This window comes from Megalops cyprinoides, chromosome 14 (genome assembly GCF_013368585.1).
Source record: "Megalops cyprinoides isolate fMegCyp1 chromosome 14, fMegCyp1.pri, whole genome shotgun sequence".
Taxonomy (NCBI): domain Eukaryota; kingdom Metazoa; phylum Chordata; class Actinopteri; order Elopiformes; family Megalopidae; genus Megalops; species Megalops cyprinoides.
Genome location: NC_050596.1, coordinates 32631618 through 32652089, shown reverse-complemented (window position 1 = coordinate 32652089; position 20472 = coordinate 32631618). Strand labels below are relative to the sequence as shown.

Genomic DNA, 20472 nt, shown 5'->3' with positions numbered 1-20472 from the left:
TGTAGGTAAAATTGATTTCACTTCAGTCATTATGGCATGCAGTTTTGTCAGTGCATTTTAATCCAAGCCTGTGATTTAACCTTTGGAATTCGTGTCCATGAGTATTTTCATGTCCCATGTGGCTGTATCCCAATATGGACCCCCTTGTCTTTGCTCTTCCCCTCAGGTGTTGATTACGCTACCTGGCTGATTTCCCTTTCACCGATTTTCCCTTTTGACATGAAAACACATACTACCATTCCTTTAAGCAGTATACAAGCTTCAGTCATTTGAAAGGGGAGGAGGGGGAGTACTTGCATTAGCTTCATAGCAAAAAAAAAAAACAAAAAATCAATGCTGTACACTTTTTCTGAGATGGCACCAAACTGGCTTGCGGCACTTTTCAAATCGGGTTACTGGTCACGAATGCCCAGGAAACATACAAATAAATATGGATAAAAAGTCCTAGCCTTGATAGTTTGCTTTTTCCCTTCTTCAAAGAATTGGTTATTTATGGTGTTTACTTCTTGGTGCATTCTTTAGTGACATTCTAGGAGGTCTTGTTTAGGCACCTGGTCAAAGGCTCCAAATGCCAACGACACCTCAGAATGTAAATAGAGATGTCTGTTGTTGTCACACCTTGTCACACCAAAATGTCCATTTTTCCCTAAGAGTCAAGCTATTTAAAGCACTCCATGGCATTCCTGTTATCATCCTTACGCCTTACAGTCCATAACAGATTTTAACCAAATTCTCAGCACTAGTCAGATACTCCACACCCTCAAATTAAGAGCTTTTAACTCATGGCAATTTCCCCAGTGGCAAGGGAAGTATCTGGTGTTTTCACAATTTTTATCTTGGGGAGGAATAAGGAGCTGGACACTCGACACTAATTACAGCGATGGGATCTTCCCACAGCAGAGATAATTAACGCGGAATAGGACTGGGTTCTCTCGCCTGCGCGTCTCCGATGGGCAGACATGGGCGTGTCCCCAGCATTGCCTGAAGACTAACGCAGCCTCAGACACCATCCCAGAAAGTGCAGCAGTGGTGGTTGCCGTGGGGCCTGGCTAATGCAGAGAGAGGAATGATGTAAGCATGCTAGGCTAAAATGTGCTGAGATTGGAGATGTTCCAAAGGGATGTTTTTTTTCCCTCATTTGAAAACATAGGAAAAGGTTATTAGAGCAAAAGATCACATTTTTCTTCCATCCGGGATTTTCCAGATGGAACTTCTATTTAGTAGCTGACTTCAGATATTGTATTTATCCAGTAACTTCCAAATGCACAAAGCCGTAGCGTAATTACCAGGGAGTTCAGAGAAATGTCCCTCTTCACAGTATGAAATGAGACCAAATACATATACACATTTGGAATGATAAACATTTACCACAAAAGATCACATATATGCATGTGTCCTGAATACATCACCATTCTGAAATAATCTTTTTCCCTTTGGCAATGAAGGGGTGAACCACATACAACACAATGTTGTTTAATCAAAAGCCAGCTGCTAATACCAAGCTTGTTCATTAATTTGTATAGAGATATATTTCAGAAAACAATGCAAGCTTCTGACATCGAACCAATTTGCTTTCATCATTCCATTTATGGGTAACGTTTGAAAAAGGAAATGCCGTAATAAATGTCTGGGCAATGAACCAGTCCTCAAATGAATTTTGACGCTCCAAAGCAAAATCCATTTCTCTGTGTCTATCAGATTTGTCAGGCTCTAGAGATGCTTGCTATCAGTGGAGCGATCAACTCCAAAATCAAACCAACCAAACCAATAAAGCAAATAGTAATGGGCTGATATTTCAATGGAGAAGGTGGTACAGCTCATTCATAAGGTTCGGTATTGCGAAGAAGCCAGATGCCAAACGGAAATGGAAATAAAAAGAATTGAGGGTTAACAGCATCTCAGCTGCTGCTGAACTAAGAGAAAATCAAGAGGGGGGTAAAATGAGCGAGCATAAATTATAAATGAGCAATCCATTAAAAAGTATTTTTTTCCTTAAATGGCATAGGCAATCTCCATGGTTAGTGTTATGTACAATAAATTGGTCTTACACTGCAAACCGTGAGATCATCTGTGTAACAGCTGAAATAACAATCAAATGGGTTAAAGCGAAGTAAGACTCACACCCAACATGGCACACGTGACATGCAAAAGTCTCTGTACAGAAACACATTTCACACAAGTTACAATACAGTCATTGGTTTTGATCAGATGTTAAGAAGACAGATATGCAGCTGCGTTCACTACTGTATGCTGAACATGGGGACTAGCTGTTTCACAAAAAAGGCAATAACCCAATTCTGTTCAAAATGAAGACCATTCTGCCATACTCCTACTGTAGTGCTTCACATGCATGGTCTACCATACAGCTATGAATAACAGCTGTGTCAGTGAAAACGCTGTGTTCTCACTGAGAAGAAGGCTGAGGTCAACACTGCTAGAACACGACAGAACATGCAACTGCTCTCTCTATCTTAATGCATGCTTCTGTTTCCTGGGTCTCTCCTCGTTACAGGGTCACGTTATGTTGGGAGTCCTTGGGTACAATCATGTCATTTCCTCTTACTTGTGTTGATGGTTGATGGTTAACAGAGGTCAAACGCTCCAGGAAGACCACAGCTGTTTTGGAGGATCACGTCTATTTTTACTTCAGCTCCCATCCTCTGCTTTCAAATAAGCTCCGAAGTTAAAATAGATGTGTGATAAGACCTCCGGGGTGATTTATAATTATGGAGAAAAGAGAACAATACCCGGAAATCAGGCCAATGGCCTGTCCGTGGCAGGTGATTCCATGTCTCCTGAATCTCACAAGCTCTCAGCGGAGGCTATGGCGTGAAGACTTCAGTGGAATTCAGCTAAAAAGCCACTGCCAGCTTCGTCTCTGAAGGGGAATGCTTTTCTGAAAACGCACCAGGTGGTGGCCCAGAGCAGTCCTCTGACGCCCTCAAATAACTGAGTGGATTCTGAATCTCGTCAGCAAAGCTTTTCCACTCATGTGAGGTGGGGGTTAGTAGCCCCGCAGCCTGGTGCTGACAATGTGACTCTGTGTGTGGGGGAGCTTCACTGGGTGCTGGTGCTGGCAGGCTCAGTCTGATCTGTGACCGAGGTTCTGCAGACCAGCAAAACCAGCTGCAGACTGCCCAGCTCCACGGCTCGGCTGACTCAGTCACTCTCCAGAGACTAGACCACATGTGGGCTCAGAACTTCTGAAACTGATCTTTTTTTTTAAATCTCCTGTGTGCATTCCTTCAAGCGTTCATGTGAATGCTACCAGAACTACAACTGCCCTTGTTTGGTTTGCGAGAGCAGTCAGACAGCTAAAATGACAACCGTAGCTTGAACTAAAAAAATTCCATTCCTTGCCCTGTTTTTCTAAGATTATTTAATGGTTGTCATGCTTTAAATTACTGCTTCCAAGCCATATACACTGAGTAGGGCATAAATTATGTTCTGTAGTGAACCATTCGAGTAAAGTAAGCCATTTGAAGTTATTTTAAGCCATTACCTAGTGTTCCTGTAGGATACCATTAAAATGGCATTTTACAGTGCTTGGTGCCGATGTTCTAACGCTGAGAGAACATTGTGACACGCTGGGATTACACAGAAGCTTCACCCTGGGCTACAATGCTGCATTTAACAATGTCTTCAAAATTAGATTTGGTATTCAGAGGCATTTGGTGGCTGCCCTGCTCAGCCGAGCGAACAACTCGCATTACCCAGCGTCATGACCGTATGAGCGCGCTCAGCAACGCTACCTGGCACTGGGGCCAGAGGCGCTGCTTACTCATTATGTTTTCCCCTTCTTTAATTGTTTTGCCCGTATCTGCCTACAATGTTGCTGCGCAGCTGAAGGGCTATTGCAGAAGACGGCTGCTGTCACAGCCTGGAAATAATGCTATGTATTAGCCAAACACAACAGCTAGCCAGATCATAGAGAAGAAGCACTTTGAAGTACTGTACAGCTGTATGGTGCTATTAAAACAAACTGCAGGTCAAAGAAATTAGACACGGACACCCTGCTTCTATGATTTTAAAAACCTCACGTCAACTCCCTGCCCCTTCTTTTGAATCACAACAGGAACGGCCTGCACATGACGTCACATGACCCACTTCATCCCAGCGAAGCCAAAGTGGAGGCCTTACCTCTTTGCTGCCCTCCACGTCGGACGACTCGCTGCTGAAGTCCTCGGTGTTGAGGTTCTCGAAGTCGGACTCACCCACGGCGATGGGGACGGTGACGGTGAGGCTGGGGTTGTGGATGAAGGACATGTAGTCGCTCTCGTCGATGACATACTTCCCCATGCTGCTGCCCATGCCGCTGGTGGTGCCGTTGCCGTAGTCGGGCTCCTTGGCGATCTCCACGGCGGCCGTGTGGTTGGAGATGCAGTTCTCCTTGGGGTTGTGCAGCTCCTCCAGGGGCTTGATCTCGTCCAGCACCTTCTTCTGCCGCATGCACAGGCTCTGGAAGAAGCTGCGCAGCGCTGCCTTGATGAAGTCGATGCCGCGGTGGATCCGCCCCACGGCGATCTGCAGGTTGTTCATCTCGCTGTCGTCGTCCGTCGCCGCCAGGTTGTCTGCACTGAAGGAGCTGAGCAGCAAGGCCAGGAACAGGTTCAGCACCTGCCCAGAAAGACCCAAAAACGGCAGGTAAACACAGAGAAAAACCTGCCAATATACATACCCAAACACACTGTGAAGCATAGAGGCCAACCTGCACCAGGACACACCCAAACACACTGTGAAGCACAGAGAAAAACCTGCACCAGGACACACCCAAACACACCGTGAAGCACAGAGGCCAACCTGCACCAGGACACACCCAAACACACTGTGAAGCACAGAGGCCAACCTGCACCAGGACACACCCAAACACACCGTGAAACCCAAGAACCAACCTGCACCAGGACACACCCAAACACACTGTGAAGCACAGAGGAAAACCTGCACCAGGACACACCCAAACACACTGTGAAGCACAGAGGCCAACCTGCACCAGGACACACCCAAACACACTGTGAAGCACAGAGGAAAACCTGCATCAGGACACACCCAAACACACCGTGAAACCCAAGAACCAACCTGCACCAGGACACACCCAAACACACTGTGAAACCCAAGAACAAACCTGCTGTTACTGTGAAAGGCTAATCTATTTTTATTCCTCATTCAGTGTTCTTTTAAACCATAGCTTTTAGCTTCAAAATTATGAAATGCACATGACTGATTCTGGTATAAAATGAATGATCTCACTGTTGGTACTGTAACAAATCAATACCAAACATTTGACCTGCTCCAAGATACTGCCGAGTATGCACAAACGAACGTCTTTCTTATATGTGTTTTCCTAAAACTGAAACACTGTTTCATCATATTATCTTGATCAGTAGCTGATAAAGATGTGTGCTCTCATCACACACAGGCAGCAGGCAGTGGCACTGGAAGTTCCATCGGTCTCCTGGAGACTGGTAACCATGGCAACTACCAAGGATGCACCCAATCCAGGACTCGATTTTGGATTCGGCCGAATAGCTTTGTTGTTCTTTTTTTTTTTTATGGAGGGATTTGGGTTCTGGTGAATCGTCAGGGTTTACATTTATTCATTTACATTTATTCATTTAGCAGACGCTTTTATCCAAAGCGACTTACATAGGTTACAGTTCTTTACAATGTCATCCATTTATACAGCTGGATATTTACTGAGGCAATTGTGGGTTAAGTACCTTGCCCAAGGGTACAGCAGCAGTGTCCTAGCGGGGATCGAACCGGCAACCTTTCGGTTACAAGTCCTGCTCCTTAACCACTATGCTACACTGCCGGGTTCATTTAGCTGAACCTGAATCTCACGTGCCTGAGTTTAGTTTATAGCGCCCCCCGCCAAAGAATATGCCCTCACCATCAGGTGCTCTCTGGGACATGGAGGCTGCCCATTTCTGGCTTTCAATCCTACTGACTTCTAAAAATGTCCTTTTTGGCAAGCGAAACAGCATTACAGCTGGCTAAATGCCATGTTTGCTGCATGTATGCATAAGCAAAGCATTTACTTTTCACAATTGGCCATTATCTGTTTCTGCATGATATTTTTCATACAGCTGAATATTTAGTGAGGCAATTAAGTACCTTGCCCAGGGGTACCACAAAAGTAGCTCATCTGGGAGTTGAACTGGCAGCTGGCAACCAGCTCCTTAACACTGCACCACACTGCTTTCCTAATCTTAACAATGACATGGCTATGAATATGACACCGAATGAAAACTGTTTTCATTTGTAGTAATGTACACTTCTGGTGATTGAATTTTGATTTTCTGCACTTGTACTGGTGTAAGATCATGAGCACTTTCATTACAAGAATACTTCTTTGTAACAAGCAGACTCTTAAAACTCCACTGGTGGACATTTTTTACTTTAAAAATTGACCATGGAGACAGGATGAAATTTATTTCAGGATGTTAACAATAACAAGTTGTAATTTATACCATTATGATTGTAATCTTTTAAACAATAGTATGTGAGTGTTGCTAAAGCTTGGTGGTAATATTTACACTGATGGTGAGGTAACTGGCAGGGGCTGATGGGTGCTTCTCAGGGGACAGGCTGCCCAGCCTTAGAGGGGGAGACTGCTGTGTCTGATCCACTCCAAGGCCCTTACGGAGCTTGCTGAGGAATCACCTCAGATCTATCACGTTGCCAAGCACACAATATAACTCCCTCCAAATGTTCTCTCTATTGCCAGCAAAAGCTAGGAAGGACATTTTTGTAATTTATTTAACTGTTACTTAAGCAGGTAAGTCCTGTTGAGCTCTTTTCCAAGCTAGACCTGGCCAAGAAGGCAGCAGTACATACATAGACAAGATCAGTCAACATAAAACATTAAAAGGCAATGATAATATACCACTAAACAGCTTCGAGACAGAGAGAGCACCAGAGACAGAGCATACACGAGATGGAGAGAGAGAGAGAGAGAGAGAGAGAGAGGGAGAGAGAGAGAGGAAGGGAAGGAGGGAGAGGGAGAGAGAGGGAGAGAGAGGGAGAGAGAGGGAGAGAGGGAGAGAGAGAGAGAAAGCACAATCAGAGGAAGGGAAGGAGGGACATGCCGGACATTACGCTGGCCAGAGAGCAGAGGAAGGAGCATACCACCAGGTTTCCGATGACCATGACCATCATAAAGACGATGAGGCACATGGTCTGTCCCGCCACCTCCATGCAGTCCCACATGGTCTCGATCCACTCGCCGCACAGCACCCGGAACACGATGAGGAAGGAGTGGAAGAAGTCGAACATGTGCCAGCGGGGCAGCTTGCAGTCGTCGGAGATCTTGCAGACGCAGTCGCGGTAGCTCTTCCCAAACAGCTGCATGCCCACCACGGCAAAGATGAAGACGATGATGGCCAGCACCAGGGTCAGGTTTCCCAGGGCGCCCACCGAGTTCCCGATGATCTTGATCAGCATGTTGAGGGTGGGCCAGGACTTGGCTAGCTTGAACACCCTCAGCTGAGCAACAAAAAATGAAAAATCTTTAACAGGATGTTGTAGGTATGCATACATACGAGCCAAACAGCTGCTGTAAGTGTGTAGAAATATTTGTGATAGACATATTATAGACACACATAAAATGAGGAATATACTGTGACACAACAACGGGAGAGGTGATTGATGGCCGGTACTTCCCCCAACGGTGGCTCCACCCCACCCCTAGCTCACATCATATCTTTCCCATTGGGCACACCTGACAGACGCTTGGGTTTGTCATCCCCAGATAAAAGGGAGCCCTCTCAGCTGTGCCAGGAGTCGGAGTGAGGACGTTTTCTGATTTGAGCAGTGTAAGTGGTTCATAAAGTAGAAAGTAAAATAAAGTTGTTTGGAAGATAACCTGGATCTTATTTTCACTGGTGTTTGGGCAAGACCTGTCTTTTGGATTCCCAGTGTTGGACTTGTATGTCTGATTTTTTCCCACTCTGTGGGGACTATATATGCTGTGATCTCGGGTGATATTATGGCACACTATGGCTGGAACTTTGAGGCTTGGCCTCCCACTGTGTAACAATGCATATTAGAGGTATGCTTACCAATCTGAATGATCTGAGCACGGACAGCCCCTCCACGTTGGCCAGACCCAGCTCCATCAAGCTGAGGCTGACGATGATCCCGTCAAATATATTCCACCCTTCTTGAAAGTAATAGTAAGGATCCAGAGCGATGATCTTGAAACACATCTCCGCTGTGAAGATACCCGTGAACACCTACACACCAAAAACAGGACACGCAAGAGGAACACTTCACCAAGGAGGATCTGTTCAGTAAAAATGCAGCAGAGATGTACACCGTGCAACACAAACCAAAACCTCGAGGCAGGAAGAGCGTACCAGGTTCCCCACGGACAGCACGTCGTTGAACTCCTTCGTCATGGGGTAGTGCTCCATCGCCATGAACAGGGTGTTCAGGACAATGCAGATGGTGATGGCCAGGTCCACAAACGGGTCCATGACAATCATGTTCACGATCTCTTTGATCCTCAGCCACATAGGGCAACAGTCCCAGATGAGGAAGGTGTTGGCAAACTTATACCAGCAGGGCGGACACTTCTGCCGCGATTCTTCAAGTTCTGGGACGTTTTTTAAAAAAAGAACAATGGTTAGGAAAATAAGCAGCTGAAGAAATACGAAGAACATTTTTCAGTTTTATGGATAAGAGGTTGATATAGCAATGCTGAAAAACAACACAGTTTAAAACGCAATTATATCCAATAATATTCATGGTGCTGTACACACAGCCCCCTACATATCAACCAGGGGACATTCTTTATGTTTTCATGCCACAGGAAACCCTTACCCTCCATGGTGTTTGTTAAAATACTCGCAACACTCAGCGCTCTTTGCCGAGCGACAGGATCTTCTAAAAAGTCCATGGATGGCTGCTGGGATCCAGACCTCTTCTTCTTAAACTCTGTTTCGGTGGTTGTGCCCTGGAGGACAAAAAGGTTGGGAAAGTCACCTACCCAATTCCACACTGCCACGTATAATATCGTTAATTTTCCGGTAACATATTGAGAAAGGAACGGTCCATTACAGCACCAAAAAATGACATTAAACTCTACAGAAAGACGTCAAGAGCCATCCCGATATTTCAAACACACACGAGACGGCTGCCATCACAGAGATTGCTGCTGTTATAAATATAACACAATTAGAACGTCAGAAATTCAGTGCAGAACCAATGACTAAGTCAACGCACAGGAAAGCCATTACACACCGAAATGCACTGTGGATATTGGTAGCCTCTTCTTGGGTCATCCTATGCCAAGTGTTCCAGTTTTGTTTCCTGTCTCTCAGATTTATCTTGCCTGAAAAAGGCCAGGGTCTGGCATTGTGCCAAAATGTTTGGCATAAGATTGGTATCCAGTGTAATCACTGTAGCTACGTTCAAGCAGCCACATCCCCAGAGAGTCAAGAATGATGACAAAAGAGGAACTTAGATCCATCACTCAGCCCTCCTCTAGTGACCGCTCACATTATGGGCTCTTGACAGTTTTGTGGGAGGTCTTCCTCATTATAAATCAAAGGAAGTTCCAACACATAAAGGGGACCTTGAACCTACGATTTATAAAGCCACAAACTGAACCACAAAAGGGCATCTTCTCACTTTCAGCTGACTGTTGCTACATCACAGCTCAAAAATGGATTTCTAAGAAATGTTGTTAAATGATAAATTAATAATAAAAATAGCCCCTCATTACATTTTTAGATACAAGGTGTCATGGGCGTCAGTTTGTTTTGAAAAGTGCTGGGGACAACGACGGGTTAGATGTGTTCACACCTTTTTAAAGTGGTGGGGATGAAATGGGCCACGAAAAAAAGTGGTGGGGACATGTCCCCAGTGTCCCCAGCGTAAATGACACCTATGCAAGCCATTTTTGTTTTGGAATTGGAAAACCTCAATTTGTTGACTATGTTTTATCATTGTTATTTTTTGTTGTTATTCTTGTAACAACAAAAAATAGTAGTTCTTACTTCTGTAAGATCTGACATTATATTGTTTTGTTTTATTCTGCCACCCATTACAGGAGTCCCTCAAACACAAGATATTACATCAAGAGGCCTTTGTCCTGTATATCATACTTCCCCCATAAAGAAAAGACTACCATTTCCTAGGAGTACCCCCGGGGAAATGTTTCTGGCAAATCCCAAAACTGGGTGGTGTAAGACACCAGCGGGCTTGGCATGGGATGACCCGGGACATGACCTCAGAGGAGGACGTGCTTCCTCAGCTCAGCGACGTGTTTGAGAGAGGCGGGCGGGGGGGGGGGGGCGGCAGACCCCTGCAGCCGCAGCGAGAGACCAGGGACAGAAGCACACAGAAAGCGCACAGCGGCACCACAGGCACGGAGGGGGACAGAGTCAGCGCGGCGCCAGGGGGCGCTACACTAGGCTTTCCTTACGTTGTCATCGGTAGTGGGCTTATCTACTGTCACCTCGGGCAGAAGGAGTCCGGCGGGCGAGGTGGGCACGGAGGCTCCGCCCACCAGCGACACCACGCCGTTGCAGTCGACGGCGCAGTGCATCTTGCCGTTGGCGGGCAGCAGCACGTGGGACGACATGCTGTTCTGGCTGACGTTGCTGTGGCGCCGCTCCGACCGCCGGGGCACGAAGAGCGAGCCGCGCCGGCTGTCCGTGTCCTCGAAGGTGCTGTGCTCGTCGTCGGCGAAGTCGTTCTCCGAGCCCACGTCCCTCGCCCGGCCGCGGAAGCTGAAGATGCTGGCGCGGCTGTTCCGCCGCGGGGAGAACAGGGATCCACGGACGCTGAGGAGAGACTGCGGAGAAACAAACACCTCTCAGGCTCCACCCCCTCAGGCCCCACCCCATTAGGCTCCACCCCCTCAGCTCCAGTGGTCCCCTCAGGCTCTGCCCACAGGGCCTCTCTCCAGGAGAAAGACACACCCCTCAGGCTCTGCCCCCTACAGTCCCTGCCAGGGTCCGCCCACAGGGCCTCTTTCTCCAGAGCTCAACACACAGTGGAAATATCTCATACTGAATTCGGGTATTGGGTGACTGGGGTTCTCTCAAAGCAGGTTTGTCCCCAGCTTCAGCAAAGCGGGAGCCTGCAGAGCATCTAAAGCACAAGGCTAGATGCACTCTAGCCTACAGGCAGAGAACTACATAACATACATGTAGGCCAATTAAGACAGTAATGAAGAGGGGTAGACATTACATTACATTATTGTCATTTAGCAGATGCTCTTATCCAGAGCAACTTACACAAGTTGCAATTTCATCCATTTATAAAGCTGGCATCTGTAGGTTAAGTACGTCGCCCTAGGGTACAGCAGCAGTTCCCCAGTGGGGAATTGAGCCAGCAACCTTTCAGTTAAAAGCTCTGCTCCTTACCACTGTGCTATACTGCTGCCCCGTTATTATATATATTTCTGTTAGCTCATATATCTGCTTCATTTCAATTCATAGAAGATTCAGCCTATCTGCCAGTATGATTTTGAGCCGAATTTTTGAATTTATGTATTACACTATTTTGAAAGCAGAAAGGATTAGCAGAATTTGGCACTGATTCAAGTACGGAGAAGTCCTGTTTAAATGAGTGCCGGAGCACTATGAGTCAAGGACAGCTCAGAAGGCTCCTCTTCCCCAGAGATCTGAGAAGTTAACGTCACAGGAAATCACTTTACAGCAGAGAGTATGATAATAAATGATTCTAAATTCATTCAAGGTTCCACACAGTCGTTCCAGTACGCTCTCAGTATGAGAATATGGTACGCTCATAACACTGTGGCATCTTCAAGTTATGAAACGTGACAAAGAAAGAAAACTCCAAGACAGAAGATTAAAACTCCAGTGTATTCAATGACTTAGGAAGAAGAGGGTACCTGAAAGTGATGCCTTTCATAAGGGAGCAAAAGGGGCCCTGTTATACTTTAATATCCCTATTGGTTTGTTCATGTTAACATCCCGGTCACAGCCTGCTGGGGGGCAGAGCTCTCACCTGGTGCGGGGACGAGTATCTCTTCTCGTAGGACAGCCTGTTGCCGTCGATGGAGAAGCGGAAGCTGGTCCTCTTGATGCTGTCCTCGGACTCGGACTTGTGGAACTTCCTGTTGTCGCCCTTCTCCTCCTCCTCCCTCTGCCGCCTCTTCTTGCGCCGGTTTCGCCGCTCCTTGGCGCTCTTGGAGCTGAGCTTGGACCCCTCGGAGGAGGTCTCCGTCAGGCCCCCTCTGCCGCTGTACTCCCCGCTCTCCGCCGCCGCCGCCGCCGCTGCCGCCTGCCAGCCAATCCACACGCACAGACATGGTCGTCATGGCAACGCCGGGCCCGGAGAACCTCCCGGGCACAGCTCGGCAGTGCGTGCCCACAGTCGGGCTTTTCAACGCGAGAGAAAAATCTTGAGGGGTGGGGGTGGGGAGGTGCTGGGTGTGAGGACAAGCCATGCAGCCTATGTGGATGAGCAACTGTTTTTTTTGTCAGATGTGGCCCCCCCCCTACCCTACCCCACACAGTCAGGCCAGAACATCCAGATGACGCTGATGTTTTTTTTTTTAACGGTTTTCACTTCTCACAGCCAGTTTTAACACTGGCCTTTAAAAACCCAGTGAAGCAAAGGGCAGCAGTGTATGTGGATCAGCACCGCGAGTTATCTGACAGTTAAAAGAGCCCTTACGTCAATGCTGTGATATACTGCTGTCTCACGCCAGGCCCACCGCCATCATCGCTGGATCACTGCCTCATGTTCACTCGCACTGGAGTGCTTACCAGCCTTCAGAGTCATTTTAGCTTGCTCATCACTCATCCATTTCCTCACAGCTAAAACCAGTGAAAAATCACCATTTAATACAGATCAGAGGAAACATGATGTCAATGTCAGGTAATGAATGAATGATGTCAGGTAATTCAATGGACCTGTCAAATCTGTATACAATACTGCAATTGTCTGATGTGACTGAATATAGTACAACTCCCCTATTTCACACACAACAGTGATAAAAAACAAAAAGGGAAGCATTTCCATGGCAGCTACCACGGTATCCTGATCATTTTCTGATCTCTCCTGAAAAACAGGACACGTTCAAAAACCATTTTGTATTTGCGAAGAACACCACCCCATCCTCAGAGGTAAACCTGCAGACAGGTGCCAGGAGGTTACAGGCTCATCCCAGTGGTGTCGGGTGGGGGGAGGGGTGGCCACGCCCGACCACATGTTTCTGAGTCTTTGTTCTCACTCAGGTCCTAATTACTCAGAAGACTTTTGGGGCCAGTATGAGGCAGCCGTGGGTAACCAAGTTACCTGTGCTGAGAGAGCATGCTCTGGTGGGGGTCGGGGGATTTGGGGGGGGGGGGGGGGGCAGGGTGTGGCTGCAGGTGAGTGGCACGTTACCTGCGCCTCCTCCTGCTGTCTCTTCAGCTGCTCCAGCATGGCCTGAAACTCCTGCTCCTTCTGCTGTGCCTCCTCCATGGTGGCCTGGTTCTGCTCGTCGTACGCCATGGCCACCACAGCCAGGATCAGGTTGACCAGGTAGAAGGACCCCAGGAAGATCACCAGCACAAAGAAGACCATGTAGGGTTTTCCAGCAGCCCTCAGGGTCTGAAAGGCGGTTCAGCAAGGTCACCGTGCAGCACAGCATTGTGGGAAAGCAGACACCACCGTTATGAGCTGTTCACTGTTGGACAGTAACTGGCAACATGCAGTGATATATTTATTCAACCTTCAAGAGGCACATCACCACATTTGCCTCTATATAAGACATTACAGATAATAACGTTCTCATTTAATTTACAGATATTAGCATTTATTTATTTAAGACCTGATAAAAAGACATCTAGGATGATTTTTTTCAGAGAAAATTTAACCCAGGGAAAGTGTTTGATTGGACACAGCCTTGGAACTGCCTTGGAAGGGTGTTTGATTCACTGTGTACTTGTTTCGCCTCAGCTCTGTCACCTTCTCCGGAGCATCCACTCACAGAATATGCACAGTTCCTACATCTAACCTCACCACTCAGCGGAGGACTGGCTGTCATCTCATGACTCATGATGACTCACATACGTGTGACATATCAATCCTCACATTCTCACAGGAGTTCATCTCAGATGCCTTTTACAGGGGACGGGGAATTATTTTTCTGTGTTTTTATTCATGCATTCTCACTGGAAATAGTACTACGTAAAGCACTCTCCCAAATAAATACATTTTTTGACGACTTTCCTAATGATTCTTTATTATTCCAGTTTCCAGTGGGGCATACCTTCAATTATCAGTGAAATTAACTAGGAGGGATTTTTCAGAGAGCTGCCCTTGGTGAACTTCAATAGGAAAGTAAAGCAGAAATTGCCCTGCATCTATATAATGCACCATTCACTTGATCCAGTGAAACCAGTTTCAAACCTGAACTGGAATGGCTTCAGGGCCTGTTTGATATTGTCACTATCATCTCTGCTCATGAGAAAATAATCCACCTGCTCTATAGTTTATTCAAATGGTCTTTATTTACACAAACTCGTGTAAAGCCGTTGTCATTCAGGCAAAATGAGCTGCTGTCATACAGGGAAAAAACCACCTGTCTGCCAATAGCAGTTTATTTGAACAGCTGGTGCACAATCTTCCGGGGAGATAAGAACTGCTACAATGGGAATGCATCCAGCCCTGCGCGATATGAGAAACTGCCGCTAATACAATCGCTTTGTATTTCAAACTGGAGAGAAAGTTGAAAAGTCATTTGACTGATGACTTCCCTGTTGAAACCTCCATGTTTATGGCTTTGACCTTTCAAATACACACGAGTCACAGATACCCATCCCTCTCACAGTCATTTATCTGGAACAAAATAAAATATCTTTGCTAAAACAGCACACCCAGCAGAGCATGTCCTCTCACACACTGCCCTGCATGCATTCATACCCCAGATTCTGCCGTGGACTGAATTATTTAGGAACAATATGATTTCATAGCAATAAATGTCACATATGCTACAAAGCAATATGGCAATGCTATAAAATTAAACCACAACATTCTTTAAATCGTTAAAGAAGGTAAAAATTGCAACACATAATACATATTTTTTCTCTTATATCAGCACTGTGCATACTGTATACCGCATATATATGTGGTATATGTCTAAAATGAAGGCAATATATAGTAATATTAATCTAAAGATAAAGATAGACACACACCTGTTGGTAGAGGTTCTCCCAGTAGTCCTGAGTCATCAGCCTGAAGAGAGACAGGAAAGCCCAGCTGAAGGTATCGAAGCTGGTGTATCCGTAGTCCGGGTTACGGCCTGCTTTGATACAGGAGAATCCCTCCGGGCACTGCCTACGACACACCCAGACACAAGGGCTCCTTCACACAACTAGCCTCTGGCTGAGAAACATCCATTAACACACATTCACTCACTCACTCACAAGACTGCAGACTCGGCAGGGTTCAGACTGTATTCTCTCTCACCCTAAGATACTTCCACTCACACACACTCCCTCACAAAACTGCAGTCTTGGCAGGGTTTTGACTGAATTTTCCCTCACCCCAAGACAAATTCTTTCACATAATACCAGTTTCCAGTCAAAACCCAAACCAAATTCTCAGTCACCATGCAGTATATGTGTGCACAGCTCCCAAAAACACATTCTGCTCAGAACTCAGACAGAACGCCCCTGTCCACACCAACTCGCTCATAAATATCAATGTTGTTGTCCACTCTGCAATGCTAACATTGAAATAAAAAATAAAGTATTTTGTTATTGTACAGTACTCATTAACATGACTGTTATACATTATCAAAAAAGACACTTTTTTTTAAAGAACAATTAAAAGTAGTAGTTCAATCGTCTACATCTCACGACCCTCACATAACTCATGAACCTTTAAAGGAAAAAACCTTAAATTGAGAGACTCTTAGATGCAAAGAAAGTTCTTTCAGACTTACCCAGCGTCACTTCCATTTCCACACAGCAACGCATCTCTCCGATTTGGTAAGAAATAATAGTTACCTATAAGGGCGAGAAAAGAAAAGCCAGGCACAGAGTCAAACAGGTATCACATTAACAAGGGGAGACATATCACTGAGAAAGCCTGCTCTGCTCAGATTCACTCACAGTGTACATGAGGGGGACACAGATCAATACCACGCTAACATTACACACATCATTTTATATATCACAACAGATATAATACAAATAAACAAAAAATATATCAGTTCCAAAAGAAGGACAAGGCCACCCTCTCTCACAGAAAACCCTTGATCTCTCTGGATCCAGTTTCCCCCCAGCAGAAAAGGTGTCTAGGCCACTCAGTCCCTCTTTAAAAACCCATAGTGTCTCTATGATAGCTTCGCCCCAGTCAGATGGTTGACCGGGCTTGGTTCCTTACTGTCAAAATACCCACAGGCTCCCTGCGACAGTTATCCCCATTCAAAAGGGTGACTAGGCCTTTCCCTGCTTCTCTAGGAATGACGAGTCCCTTCGAGTTTCCCCCATTGGAAAGGGTGACTAATCCTCTCTGTCTCTCGCAGACGGCCAATCCCCTCTGTGTCCCGCGTCCCCTCACTGTAATCGGTGACTCCGCCTCTCTCGCCCAAGGCCCGCCTGGTGCCCGTGCGTCATTTGCGTCCACGTCCAGCTCGCCCCGCTGGGGCAGTGACTCAGCGTCCTTTCTCCCGCTAAACGAGCCACTTGTATCACACACAGATGGGCCTGGCCGCAATTATGCGCCGGGCTCGCTGCTTTTCGCCCGGGCCCCTCTCCCGCACCCCTCTCGGCCATCCGTGTCATTTCACGTTCCTTTCACGGTGAGGAGAGGCGTGACTCACGGTCTCCGGGGCGACTAACGTGGCCCTCGTTAACCTCCGAGCGACTGAGGCAAAGCTGGCACTTACTCTCGTCGTTGATGTAGTCTGTCCAGTTGAATGGCTTCGTGGCGTTGAAGTCTGTGCCGTTGAAATCCCCCGTGCTGTTCCAGTCTCCCATCCCGTGGTCCAGGGTCATATTGGGGAGGGGCATTTTTATACACTTTTGTCTTAAATTACCCATAAAAAGTTGCAGCCCTATGAGTGCGAAGACACTTAGACAAAAGACTGTGAGGATCATGACATCCGACAGCTTCTTCACTGACTGGATCAGGGCTCCTACAATGGTCTTGAGGCCTGTAAGAGACACAGGAATCCTGGAGTCACTTCAGGAAGACTCTCGTGTTGTATGGAAGACTGAGAAAGATAAGTAAATGTTCCTGAGAAATGTCGAAATGACATGGAAAATGTCTGCTGAGGTTAACTGGAAGCCAATGGGCTCGAATCATGTGCTCAAAAGAAACGCAGTCAAAGCAATTTCAAAAAAGCCTGTGCTCATTTAATTGTGAATGAAGAGGCCTTCCGACAGGACGGCCTCGTCTTATTGGATCAAGGGGATGAATTGGATATGAATCATGTTCTTTTCTTTTCCACAATTAATACATGAGCCACAACAAGCGGGTAATCTTTTCTGATGTGAACTCCAAACAGATGCCCATTGTTTATAACACACCTATATGAGGTCCAGAGCAACTCAAAATATGCACTGTTTCCAAAACGGGCTCTGTAATATTCACCCAGCTTGCATGCAGTTAACTAAATGAGAATGGACTCTTCAAATAAGTCAGTCAGACGTGCAGTGTATCGCACTGCCTTACAATCACAGTAGTAATTGCAGTGTGTTTGAACAGACTGAGCTAGTGACAGATCTCTCAGTCAGAAAGACTCTTCTGCAGTGCACTTCAGTGAAATCTAGACCATAATACCATGTGTTATAAACCCACATTAATGCTTGGAGCAGAAAAGATCTTTTTTTTTCTTTTGTTTGTTTGTTTTTGTAAAATGAAGACATGCAGTGCCTGTGGGGGGGTATCAGGACGCGGGGAGCTGCGGTGATACCCCCCCCACAGGACAAACACTGCAGTCTGTCTTCATTAGACCGAGGCCGTTTAATGAAGACAGACCCCAGGCCGGGGTGGGGGTTGGGGGGGGGGGAACGAGAACAAGCACACCAACTCCGCAAAGAAAGCCAAGGAAAACCAGACCACCACCACAAATGCAACCACATGGGCTGGATTCTGCAATGTCTCATGCAAAACAAATCGTTTCAGATCCCAAAGCTGTTCTAAAGAAAACCAAAAAAGTAAAAAATAAAAAAATTTAAAAATAAAAAAATAAAATAAAATAAAAAACCACGTCTAAAAGCAAGGAATCCTCTCCATCTAAGTGGAGCGGCTTCAGATTCCTGCTTTTACTGGCTGTTTTTTTGCAGTATGAGAGGCAAAACGATCAGGCCTAAAGAAAAAGTATAAGGTGACGTGACCCTTAAACTCAGATGGAGTGACTATCAGCTTTTGGCCTTCGACCTTCAACCTGGCTCTCACCTGGGATGACAGATATAGTTTTCAAGGCTCGGAGAACCCTGAACGTTCTTAGTGCTGAGACATTGCCCAGGTCCACAAACTCTGTCACATATCTGTAATAGGGGAGGTCACACACATGGCCATGACAGGACACCAAAGAGCAGTCGGAGGAAACGTCACACAAGGGGGCTAGCTGACACTTCACAGCAAGCACTCCTTACCTGGTATCACTGAAATAGTTTTCAAAGCTCTCAGCACCCTGAAGGTGCGCAGAGCTGAAACATTGCCTAGGTTTACAAACTCTGTTACATACCTGCAGGATTAAATTCACAGTTACCACAGGGCTGTGTATTTGGGAGACACACACACATACGGCTAGGACTTCATCGTCTGGTTTAAACATGGACGCTTACACAGGTGTGTGTGCTGTGACACAGGACACGCCAGTGTCATGTTTAATAACATGATTCAACATTTGAAAACCACTGGCCAAAGTTAAGCTTTGACCAACACATCCAAAGGTGTTGACACAGATCTGTGTGTTTAAGAGCTTATTCCACAGATCTGAAGGTCTACTGCATGTTCTTACACACTCTAACACGAACAGGTAACCTGCTAAAGAAGCACCAAAGGAGAAATCTATATAATCACAGTAGATTTGTAATTATATATCATAAATTAATATGAATTCTCTCATGTTCCGCCATCACTGCAATCTGTCAAAAAAAATTAACCTTGGGTGGTTCTCTGGAAAAAAAAATAGTTTACAGCTATCTTTTAAAATATGCACATAATAGGAGCTTGAACACTTAATTTTTAATTTACCAATTGAGTATTCTGGAAAAACTAATGTATACATATTGAAAATGAACCCTGTACCCAAAATATAATAGTCACAGGTTATTAGGTGTTCCAAGCAGCCATTGTGCATGTGCATAGTGCTGCAGACTTAAAATCTTCCATGGAAACTCCATAAAGCACCAAACATAACCACACTTCAGATTCATTTCAAACATATCATCAGGCTCCAAAAAAACTATTACTTATTATCATTTATGCCTTAAGAATTCATCAATATATTCCAATATAGTTTCATTTTAACAATTAGTAACAGATGTGGCAGTAGCAGGAGTGGCTGTTGTGGTAAAATAGCTTTCATATTAGTGTAATTATTATTAGCATTGATAGTGTTCTCGATCTTAGCAGAAAAGGCCAAAAGCTGTTGAATAAACTGCAATACTTACGCCATGACAATGACACTGAAATCCAGCCAGTTCCAGGGGTCTCTCAGGAAGGTAAACTTCCCTACACAGAATCCCCTTGCAAGAATTTTTATAAGAGATTCAAAAGTGTAAATTCCAGTGAATGTGTACCTGTTCGAAAAAGGGGAAATGTATTTATTACACAAATAGCTTCACCGCTAACACTGTATAATCTTTAGGTTTTAAACTAGATTGTTTATCCCTCTACCATTCCAGTTTTACAGTATAATCAGAAGTGTATTAAAGCATGCATATGGTTTTAGCAATGAAGAAGATGACTTACTCTACATTCTTGGCCCAGTCCGGGGTGTTACTCAAGGTCATAAACGCACAGTTGGTCAAGATAGTGCACATGATTAACATGCTGAACAATGTGGAAAGAATCGTCAAGGAAATCAAGATTCAAAATATTCCTCACAGCAAAACAAACACAGCAAATGAGGGCATCTGGCTAACTGTTTTGGTAAAATTTTCGTTCAGAGGGGAGCCTGTTCCCTATTGGATGGGTGACAGAACAGCTGACAGTGGAAGCGAGGTAAAATGAGTGCCTATATCATACAGGTAGTTGAGCTAGGTGGCAAGGGTTGCACGAATGAATGAATTATATTAGTTACATCCAAAAATTACAAACAGATTTTATTGAGAACTTCTCTGAAATGGAACTGCTTCTCTGAGAACATTTACACATGAAATATGAATGGAAATGTTCACCAGCATGCCCCTACTGGCAAATAGTAATACAGCTACCGGCCAGTACTACAGCACTAAAATTTAAAATATTTATTTGTTAGGTTGTATACTAATGTTCTATGAGGGGTTAAAAAGGTTTGGCTACTGTATAATTTGTGGCAGGCAT

General features: G+C 45.5%; 1 protein-coding gene across 2 annotated transcripts in view; it reads right to left on the bottom strand.

Annotated features, from left to right (window-relative positions):
* scn1laa (sodium channel, voltage-gated, type I-like, alpha) overlaps nucleotides 1-20472 on the bottom strand; it is a 45637-nt gene that overhangs the window by 13148 nt on the left and 12017 nt on the right. The window contains exons 4-17 of one of the 2 annotated variants that reach the window (XM_036545045.1): nucleotides 19900-19989; nucleotides 19599-19727; nucleotides 18376-18467; nucleotides 16862-17128; nucleotides 15914-15977; nucleotides 15162-15303; nucleotides 13369-13575; nucleotides 11983-12258; nucleotides 10430-10801; nucleotides 8824-8956; nucleotides 8358-8596; nucleotides 8061-8234; nucleotides 7129-7485; nucleotides 4141-4617 (exon numbers count right to left, since the gene is read on the bottom strand). In XM_036545045.1, the coding sequence (XP_036400938.1) occupies nucleotides 4141-4617; nucleotides 7129-7485; nucleotides 8061-8234; nucleotides 8358-8596; nucleotides 8824-8956; nucleotides 10430-10801; nucleotides 11983-12258; nucleotides 13369-13575; nucleotides 15162-15303; nucleotides 15914-15977; nucleotides 16862-17128; nucleotides 18376-18467; nucleotides 19599-19727; nucleotides 19900-19989 (3019 nt within the window). The remainder of the gene's footprint in view (nucleotides 1-4140; nucleotides 4618-7128; nucleotides 7486-8060; nucleotides 8235-8357; nucleotides 8597-8823; nucleotides 8957-10429; nucleotides 10802-11982; nucleotides 12259-13368; nucleotides 13576-15161; nucleotides 15304-15913; nucleotides 15978-16861; nucleotides 17129-18375; nucleotides 18468-19598; nucleotides 19728-19899; nucleotides 19990-20472) is intronic. The other variant, XM_036545046.1, reaches the window with a different exon arrangement.